Source organism: Rutidosis leptorrhynchoides, chromosome 10, assembly GCF_046630445.1.
Source record: "Rutidosis leptorrhynchoides isolate AG116_Rl617_1_P2 chromosome 10, CSIRO_AGI_Rlap_v1, whole genome shotgun sequence".
Classification (NCBI taxonomy): domain Eukaryota; kingdom Viridiplantae; phylum Streptophyta; class Magnoliopsida; order Asterales; family Asteraceae; genus Rutidosis; species Rutidosis leptorrhynchoides.
In genome coordinates this window covers 232,805,408-232,816,586 of record NC_092342.1, presented here as the reverse complement: position 1 = coordinate 232,816,586, position 11,179 = coordinate 232,805,408, and the positions used below count along the sequence as shown (strand labels likewise).

Below are 11,179 nucleotides of genomic sequence, written 5' to 3'. Positions count from 1 at the left end.
GGTAAAATATTCAAGTTTATTATATAATTTTGAAAAACTATATGCTAAACATGTGTAGATTAGTCCATGTCTAGACTCATTTTGAAAAAAAAAATTGAAAGTAAATTGTGCCATTTCTTTTTTGAAAATTTAGACAAGTTTCATCATTTTGCTTTATGTTTGTCAAGTATAGATACTAGTCATGAGATTTATTACTATCATAATGATTTGTTCAAACATATGTGTGTGCATGAGTGGGTTTAAAAGCTTAAAACATATATGAGATTTTATGCAAGAAACCACTATTATGGTATATTTGATAAGTAATGCTTTTCATAACAATTTTTACTCATATATTAAGAAATCCATGCAAGAAAACAAGTGTTCCTATTAGTTTGAAAGGACTCTTACATAATTAAACAAGTATAGGCAAAATTAAAATAAGGTTTTTGATCCTTACCTTGAAGAAAATTGAAAGAGTTTGGACCACTTTTTGGAGAGTACTTGAAGATAGGACAAAAGAAAACCTAGAGATCCAGTGGTTGGTGTTTAAAGAAGAGATGTGGTTGGTGGAAAAGTTGTTTGGATATTAAAGAGAGTACATAAAAGATAAATAAAATCGTCAGACACCAGGCGGATTCCTACACGGTCGACCGTAGTTTGACCGTGCGTGATCTGCAGGAGATTTTACGGAGTATGTTCCATCATTCCCAACCCATTCCTAAGCAAGTTAAAGGTTTCCTTTTTAAGATACTTAGTGAATATGCCAGCTATGTTTTCAGTAAATTCTAACTTATCTATCACAATATTACCATTTTGGACGTGGTCACGAAGGAAGTGGTGCCTAATGTCTATGTGTTTACGCCTAGAGTGTAATATTTGATTTTTAGATAGGTCTATAGCACATTTGTTATCACAGCATATACGTATTTCGGATGAGATGATACAGTAATCAATGAAGGTTTGCTTCATCCATAACACTTGTGCGTATGCTCTTCCCATAGCTACATATTCGGCTTCGGTGGTAGACAATGCAATGGACGTTTGCTTCTTTGAGAACCATGATTTTAAGCAAAGACCCACGAACGCGCATACTCCACTTGTGCTCTTTCTATCAATCATTGACCCTCCGTGGCCATTTTTTTTATAACACAGCGGAAGTCTTAGTTAATAAAACACCACATTAATTACATTAGTACAAAAGCTTAAGTTTAACTTTCACAAACGGTGTTACTTTATTACAAACACGGTTACAAATGTCCACCTCAGAGTTGCTAGTCAAACATGTCTTCTACATCAAGTTTCGATCCCATCAACAGTACCTAAACTTGCAGGGGGAGGAATGTGGGGGATTAGCGCACCGCTAAGTGAATGGAATCTATCTACAAATTAAGCTTAAGCAATCCCTCATACAACAGTCAACTAACATACTTACAACCATCAAGCATACAAACAACTACAATATTAGGATCGGCGGCTTGTACGGGCACACGACTCCTAGCCGATCGAACTAGAGTCTACCGATAGTCCTTCCTACCAAGTCTCTGCATAACTATTCAAATGAAACACATGCGTTTTTCTATGCTATACTAACAGACTGTAGGACTTGGACTCAACCTCCCTTGGAATGGTTGACCTCACACGAACTTCAACCGCCCTAGGCATGGTTGAATGCCCCCAACCGCCCTAGGCATGGCTGGTGTCAAACACAATGCACATATACAATATATATAGATCACATAGCATGCAACTATCTATCTAGCATGACAATCACTACACTACACAAGGTAATCAGAGTAATCCACAGTAGCATGATTTGCTACTTAAACTCTATCCGAAGATAGACCCACTCAACAATTACCAACAACGACTCAGATTCTAACTACTGAGTTTTCTCTTTATCCTTTCCACCTGAGAATAAACATAAATAAGTCAGTAATCATGTCTTGATATAATCCCAGCAACAAGACAATAACATCAATATATAAACACTTGAACACTTAACCACCTGACCAGTCAACCGTAAGAGTGACACTCACCCGCACGTTTGAGGAACCTCAACCGTGTGGTTGACACCTCACTCGTACGTTTAGTCCTTAGCCAAATATCTAATTAGACAATAGTAGATCCGTACGGTTGACTACACGAGTAACATATGACTCGTACGAGTCACATCTCAACCATACAATCCAACTTTCAAATATACTAGTTCAAGTAGTCACTCACTTGTGCGGTTCACTATGCGGTTGACCGCCTCAACCGTACGAATGAAAGCTCACTCGTACGAGTGAAGGCTCACTTATGCGAGTGACAAGGAACATCAATAACAACATGTAATAACATTTTCCAACCTATATTCATCATATATTCAATCATTCATAAGCCTATATCAAGAATTCAACCCATAATAACATATTAACGCATGCACACTAGACACACTGGCTAATATCTCTATTTCTGACCCAAATACATTCTGATATAGCTTCTAAAAAGTTTACCATTGGAAAGGATTTTTCATTACAATTCCAATGATACTTGATTCATCAAAAACGGCGTTACGGTTTGAAAGTTATGACCAAAGCAACTTTCCACAAATCTGACCCTGTGCTCACACGTGTGACTGAGGCCTCACTCGTACGAGTGAGCCCTCACACGTGTTTTTGACCCTCAGAAGTGTGGTCACTCATACGAGTGACCTGTCACTCGTGGGGAGCTGAAGAACAGCTCCTGCACGCTGATTTTCACATTTTTGGCCCAAAAACTCAATTTTTGCAAGTTCTAACCTCAAAACCACTTGAAAAACATCATATAAACCTTATAACAACTATTTATAACATCAATTAAGCATAACAAACAAAAACATGAAGATTCAAGGTCAAAAATGCTTAAAACCCACTTTACACCCAAACCCAATTTCTTTAAGAATTAACACACGAATTCAAGTAAACAAACCTGGATTAATGATCACAAAGATGATATGAATCAATCCTTAAAGCCTTATAATCCAATTTCTAGCTTGGATTAATTTAGGGTTTGAGAGGAAATGAAGTTAGGTACGTACTTGTTTTGAGATAATTCTAGAAATGAGAAGATAGAAGCAGTTTACACTCTTAAGTGGGTGTTAAAACCCATACCCCACAACACACGGGTATTTATCAGTTATCTGATATCTTTCGTACCTCGTTAGGAGGCCCTAAAGGAGTCCAAATTAAATAAACGAACCATTTCTGTGACCCTTGTCACACACTGGTCTTAACCAACTAATCAAATAATAATAAATATATTATTAAAATAAAAGCATATTTAAACACAAATATAAACCTAAGGGCAATTAAGTAATCTTACTTCTAACCCCGGTTTCAGTCTGTTACAAATCCACCCCCCTTAAAGAGATTCCTTCCTCGGAATCTGGTCTTGGTCAAACAGATGAGGGTAACGGGTCTTCATCAACTCTTCTGTCTCCCATTTCAAGTTAGACCCTAAGCTGTGTTTCCATTCTACTAAAACCATCGGGATCTCTTTCTTTCTTAACTTAGTAACCTTTCTGTCGACCACTCGAATTGGTTCCTCCACCAACTTTTTACTCAAATCAACTTTCAAATCTACTAGCGGTACGATCTGTGTCTCGTCATCAACTTTACACTTACGTAAATAACACACATTAAAGGTATTATGAATATCAGCTAACTCTGGCGGAAGATCCAGTACCACTGTTTGATCATTCAGAATCTCACTAATTGGAAACGGTCCAATATACCTTGGCGCAAGCTTACCACGTTTACCAAATCTGATAACCCCTTTCCACGGTGAAATCTAAAGATACACACGATCACCCACATTAAAAGTTATCGGACGTCTACGCAGATCGGCATACATCTTTTGTCGATCTCTGGCAGCTTTCAACTTTTTTTCGTGCAATTGCAACTTTTTTGGCTGTTATTTGAACAATTTTGGGACCAGCAAACTGTTTCTCTCCAGCTTCTAATCAACAAGTTGGAGTTCTGCAACGATGACCGTACAACATTTCGTAAGGCGACATTCCTATGCTCGAATGATAAGAATTTTTATACGCGAATTCAACTAACGGCAAATGTGTATCCCACGAACCACCATATTCTAATACACATGATCTCAACATATCCTCTAGTGTCTGTATCGTTCGTTCACTCTGACCATCTGTCTGAGGATGATAAGCTGTACTCAAATTCGCACGTGTACCCAGATTCTGTTGTAGACTGTTCCAGAAGTTCGATACAAATCTAGAATCCCTGTCTGACACAATCGATAATGGCACACCATGACGACTAATTATCTCTTTCACATATAAATCAGCAATTTCACTTAATGAAGCTGTCTCACGAGTAGCAAGAAAATGAGCACTCTTAGTCAAACGATCAACTATTACCCAAATCATATCGTGTTTTCTCTGAGTTCTAGGTAATTTTGTCACAAAATCCATCGTGATATGCTCCCATTTCCACTCTGGAATCTGTAACTAACACAACGAACCATACGGTTTTAGGTGTTCTGCCTTCACTTGTGCACAAACATGGATATCTGTTTTCATAGTCGGCCACCAATACACTGATTTCAAATCATGATACATCTTATTACTGCCTGGATGTACTGTCAATCTGGATTTGTGAGCTTCAGTCATGATCATATCCCTCAAGTCTCCAAGCACCCAAATACGGTTATTTAAAGTCTTAAGTCCACAAGAATCATCAATTAGGTCAAATTTTTGTTTATTCATGATTTCAGATTTAATATGTTCATCCTCCAAAGCACAGGCTTGAACATTTCGTAATTGATCGATCAAATCTGAAGTTATACTCAAACGCAGAAATTTCACATTCTCATCAGACTTTTTACGACTTAGTGCATCTGCTACGACATTTGCTTTACCCGGATGGTACCTGATTTCACAATCGTAGTCTTTAATCAGCTCTTGCCACCGTCTCTGACGCATATTCAGCTCTTTCTGAGAGAAAATATATTGCAGACTCTTGTGATCTGTACATATTACACAATGTATCCCATACAAATAAAGTCTCCATAGCTTCAGGGCAAACACTACGGCAGCCATTTCTAAATCATGTACAGGATAATTTCTTTCATGAACTTTCAACTGTCTGGAGGCGTACGCGATCACTTTATCTCTCTGCATCAATACACAACCCAACCCGGCGAAAGACGTATCACAATAGACCACGAAGTCATCTAAACCTTCTGGTAATGCTAACACTGGAGCCTGACATAATAACTGTTTCAAAGTCTAAAAAGCCTTTTCTTGATCATCACCCCATCAAAAGGCTATGTCTTTGCGAGTCAACTTAGTCAACGGACCCGCTATTTTCGAGAAATCTTTTATGAACCTTCGGTAATAACCAGCTAATCCCAGAAAACTCTTAATTTCTGTCAGATTCCTTGGTGATTTCCAATTCATAACCGCATTAATCTTAGATAGATCAACTTTTATACCCTCGGCACAAATTACATGACCCAAAAACTGCACTTCTCTTAACCAGAATTCACATTTTCAAAATTTTGCAAATAACTGCTCATGTTTCAACACATTTAACACCTGTCTTAAATGTTCAACATGCTCGGCCTCTGTCTTTGAATACACTAATATGTCGTCTATAAACACAATCACGAATTTATCTAGAAACGGACGACACACCCTATTCATCAGATCCATGAAGACTGCTGGCACGTTGGTTAACCCAAATGGCATGACCAAGAACTCATAATGACCATACCTAGTTCTAAACGCTGTCTTCGGGATGTCAGATTCTGCAACTCTAACCTGATGATACCCATATCATAAATCTATCTTGGAGAAGTATGAAGCACCCTGTAACTGATCGAATAAATCATCTATTCTAGGCAGCGGGTACTTATTCTTTACTGTTCTTTTATTCAACTCCCAATAATCTATACACATACGCATGGTATCGTCTTTCTTTTTAACAAATAATACCGGTGCACCCCAAGGAGAAGAACTCGGTCTAATAAACCCACGATCCAATAGCTCTTGAATTTGTGACATCATCTCACGAATTTCTGACAGCGCTAACGATACGGGGCTTTGGCAACTGGAGTGGCTCCCGGCACCAATTCAATCTTATATTCTACTTCTCTTACCGGCGGTAACCCTGGTAACTCGTCTGGAAACACTTTCAGAAATTCTGATACTACCGTTATATCGGCCATCGCTTTCTGTTCTTTCTAACCATCTACTACATAAGCTAGGAACGACTCACACCCTTTTGATAAGGATTTCTTGGCTTTCATCATTGATATCAACGGAAAATTATACCCATCCCGTTCCCCTCGGGCTATAACACGGGTTCCATTAGCTAAACGAAAGTAAATCATTTTCTTATCGTACTTAATACTAGCTCTAAGTGGCCTCAGCCAATCCATTCCTAACACTACGTCAAAACTAGGAATGGGTAACACTAAACAAGTCATAGGAAATGACTTTCCTTCAATATCAATACTAACCCCAGTCACAAATGTTGTGATGGGTGTGATCTTTCTATCACCTACCTCTACTCTAATCGGTTCAGGCAACACAGTAGCAGGTAAATTCAACTTATCACAAAAGTCTAATGACATAAAAGACTTATTTGCACCACAATCAAACAATACACGAGCAGGTATTGAGTTGATTAAAAACATACCGGTGATTACATCATCAGTTTCTGTAGCCTTCTCAACTGACATCTAAAAAGCCATGGCCTCTGCTGTGGGAGGGTTCTTCCTCTTCTGCCAACTTGAGGCAGTAGACCCTCCAACTGATGCCGAAAACGCACCTAACCCTGACCCGGAACTCACACTCTTGGACAGACAACTTATAGCACGATGCCCTGGTTGATGACAACTCCAACACACATTTCCTGAAAACGAACACCTTTGGGACTCATGTCCTACTGCACCACATCTCAGACATCTTTTGGTAGCCTCTGAGCATTGATCACTATGTGTAGACTTACAAGTGTGGCACCAATTTCCTCTACCTGATCCAGAACCTGAACCACTCTGTCAACTCTTACTTTTCTGTCTAAACCCAAATTATTTCTTTGACTTACCACTGGATTGACCACCCGTTTGACCACTCGGAGTCATCACACTCCCTGTCATCATTCCTCTTGCCGCTTTCAAATCACTCTCCACCATTCTGGCTATAACAAAGACCAGGGACAAACTAGTCGCCATCCTTACTGACATTCTGTATTCTGGCAAGATCACATTAACAAAATGTTGAATTCTTGATGCTTCATCTGGTACCCACTGAGATACAAATCTCAACTTATCCATAAACTGACCAATCACTTCATTAATTGACATGTGAGGCGTCATTCTCATTTCTGAAAACTCAGTCTTCAATCGGTTAAGATCAAATGAAGAACAATATTGTTCACAAACTTTCCCTTGGAACTGTTCCCAAGTAATCTGATTAACATACTCCTTCGGGATACTGGACGTCAATGCATTCCACCAAACCATTGCTCTACCCTTTAACAATCTACAAGCATACATAACCCGCAACTCCGATTCACATTGATAGGCTTCCAAAGCCCTTTCAACCTCCATCAACCAATTCATGGTTTCTGTCGGGTCAGAACTTCCCGAATATTCTGGGGGTTTGCAATCTAAGAACTGTTTATAGGTACATTTCTTATGGGGCTGAACAAAGGGTTGTTGGAACATCTGTGTTTGGTACGGGTTCATTAACATTGGATTTTGAAAAGGGAAAGTATTTTGTGGTGGCATGTAGTACTGTTGAGGTGGTTAATTTTGCAATGTGTATTGGAATTGAGTCTGGTTCATGTTGGGTACGATTTGAGATTGTGCTATCAGAAATCTAGGTGGCGTATCATCATTTCTCACAGGATTTACCAACTCAAGCTCAATAATCTTATCCTGAGCTTCTTTCAGTTTACTTTCTAACTCATGAATATAACTCTGTTGATCATCATTGTCGATCTCAACACCCTCGTCTGGTGCTCTGTATGTTCCGGAGTTTATCGGGCCAGTAGCGTTTGCATCTTTGTTAGCCATACCTGTGCTACAAAACAACTCACACAAAACCTTAGTGGATAACGAGTTAGCTCAACACAACTAACGTGTAGTGACCCGAACTTTTCCATGTTTATATATATTAATTGAGATTGATATTTATATGATTAAATGTTTCCAACATGTTAAGCAATCAAACTTGTTAAGACTTGATTAATTGAAATATGTTTCATATAGACAATTGACCACCCAAGTTGACCGGTGATTCACGAACGTTAAAACTTGTAAAAACTATATGATGACATATATATGGATATATATATAGTTAACATGATACTATGATAAGTAAATATATCATTAAGTATATTAACAATGAACTACATATGTAAAAACAAGACTACTAACTTAATGATTTTTAAAAGAGACATATATGTAACGATTATCGTTGTAAAGACATTTAATGTATATATATCATATTAAGAGATATTCATACATGATAATATCATGATAATATAATAATTTAAAATCTCATTTGATATTATAATCATTGGGTTAACAACATTTAACAAGATCGTTAACCTAAAGGTTTCAAAACAACACTTACATGTAACGACTAACGATGACTTAACGACTCAGTTAAAATGTATATACATGTAGTGTTTTAATATGTATTTATACACTTTTGAAAGACTTCAATACACTTATCAAAATACTTCTACTTAACAAAAATGCTTACAATTACATCCTCGTTCAGTTTCATCAACAATTCTACTCGTATGCACCCGTATTCGTACTCGTACAATACACAGCTTTTAGATGTATGTACTATTGGTATATACACTCCAATGATCAGCTCTTAGCAGCCCATGTGAGTCACCTAACACATGTGGGAACCATCATTTGGCAACTAGCATGAAATATCTCTTTTCCAATAGGTTTATCCAAGGAACTTAAGGTAGTAATGATGTTCATAACATCATTCGATTCATACATATATAGCTATCTTATTCGAAGGTTTAAACTTGTAATCACTAGAACATAGTTTAGTTAATTCTAAACTTGTTCGCAAATAAAAGTTAATCCTTCTAACTTGACTTTTAAAATCAACTAAACACATGTTCTATATCTATATGATATGCTAACTTAATGATTTAAAACCTGAAAACACGAAAAACACCGTAAAACCGGATTTACGCCGTCGTAGTAACACCGCGGGCTGTTTTGGGTTAGTTAATTAAAAACTATGATAAAATTTGATTTAAAAGTTGTTATTCTGAGAAAATGATTTTTATTATGAACATGAAACTATATCTAAAAATTATGGTTAAACTCAAAGTGGAAATATGTTTTCTAAAATGGTCATCTAGACGTCGTTCTTTCGACTGAAATGACTACCTTTACAAAAACGACTTGTAACTTATTTTTCCGACTATAAACCTATACTTTTTCTGTTTAGGTTCATAAAATAGAGTTCAATATGAAACCATAGCAATTTGATTCACTCAAAACGGATTTAAAATGAAGAAGTTATGGGTAAAACAAGATTGGATAATTTTTCTCATTTTAGCTACGTGAAAATTGTTAACAAATCTATTCCAACCATAACTTAATCAACTTGTATTGTATATTATGTAATCTTGAGATACCATAGACACGTATACAATGTTTCGACCTATCATGTCGACACATCTATATATATTTCGGAACAACCATAGACACTCTATATGTGAATGTTGGAGTTAGCTATACAGGGTTGAGGTTGATTCCAAAATATATATAGTTTGAGTTGTGATCAATACTGAGATACGTATACACTAGGTCGTGGATTGATTCAAGATAATATTTATTGATTTATTTCTGTACATCTAACTGTAGACAACTAGTTGTAGGTTACTAACGAGGACAGCTGACTTAATAAACTTAAAACATCAAAATATATTAAAAGTGTTGTAAACATATTTTGAACATACTTTGATATATATGTATATATTGTTATAGGTTCGTGAATCAACCAGTGGCCAAGTCTTACTTCCCGACGAAGTAAAAATCTGTGAAAGTGAGTTTTATTTGCCCTTTTTACTCTTTACGTTTTTGGGCTGAGAATACATGCAAATGCTTTATTAACTGTTTTACAATATTTATATGCGTGAGTTTCATTTGCTCCCTTTTTAAATGCTTTTGCAATATATATATATATTTTTGGGACTGAGAATACATGCGCTGCTTTTATAACTGTTTTACGAAATAGACACAAGTAATCGAAACTACATTCTATGGTTGAATTATCGAAATCGAATATGCCCTTTTTATTAAGTCTGGTAATCTAAGAATTAGGGAACAGACACCCTAATTGACGCGAATCCTAAAGATAGATCTATTGGGCCTAACAAACCCCATCCAAAGTACCGGATGCTTTAGTACTTCGAAATTTATATCATATCCGAAGGGTGTCCCGGAATGATGGGGATATTCTTATATATGCATCTTGTTAATGTCGGTTACCAGGTGTTCACCATATGAATGATTTTTATCTCTATGTATGGGATGTGTATTGAAATATGAAATCTTGTGGTCTATTATTATGATTTGATATATATAGGTTAAACCTATAACTCACCAACATTTTTGTTGACGTTTTAAGCATGTTTATTCTCAGGTGATTATTAAGAGCTTCCGCTGTCGCATACTTAAATAAGGACGAGATTTGGAGTCTATGCTTGTATGATATTGTGTAAAAACTGTATTCAAGAAACTTATTTTGTTGTAACATATTTGTATTGTAAACCATTATGTAATGGTCGTGTGTAAACAGGATATTTTAGATTATCATTATTTGATAATCTACGTAAAGCTTTTTAAAACCTTTATCTATGAAATAAAGGTTATGGTTTGTTTTAAAAATGAATGCAGTCTTTGAAAAACGTCTCATATAGAGGTCAAAACCTCGCAACGAAATCAATTAATATGGAACGTTTTTAATCAATAAGAACGGGACATTTCAGTTGGTATCAGAGCGTTGGTCTTAGAGAACCAGAATTTTGCATTAGTGTGTCTTATCGAGTTTGTTAGGATGCATTAGTGAGTCTGGAATTCGACCGTGTTTACTTGAAAAATGATTGCTTAACAAATTTTGTTGGAAACTATATATTTTTAACATGTGAATATTATGTGA

At 36.5% G+C, this 11,179-nt stretch overlaps 1 protein-coding gene across 1 annotated transcript; it reads right to left on the bottom strand.

Moving 5' to 3' along the window:
- Positions 1-6,711: 6,711 nt before the first annotated feature.
- Positions 6,712-7,593, bottom strand: LOC139870873 (uncharacterized). Its single transcript, XM_071858639.1, has 2 exons — positions 7,077-7,593; positions 6,712-6,950 (listed from the first exon to the last, which is right to left on the bottom strand). Exons 1-2 carry the CDS (start codon positions 7,591-7,593, stop codon positions 6,712-6,714), a joined length of 756 nt encoding a protein of 251 aa, XP_071714740.1.
- Positions 7,594-11,179: the final 3,586 nt, after the last annotated feature.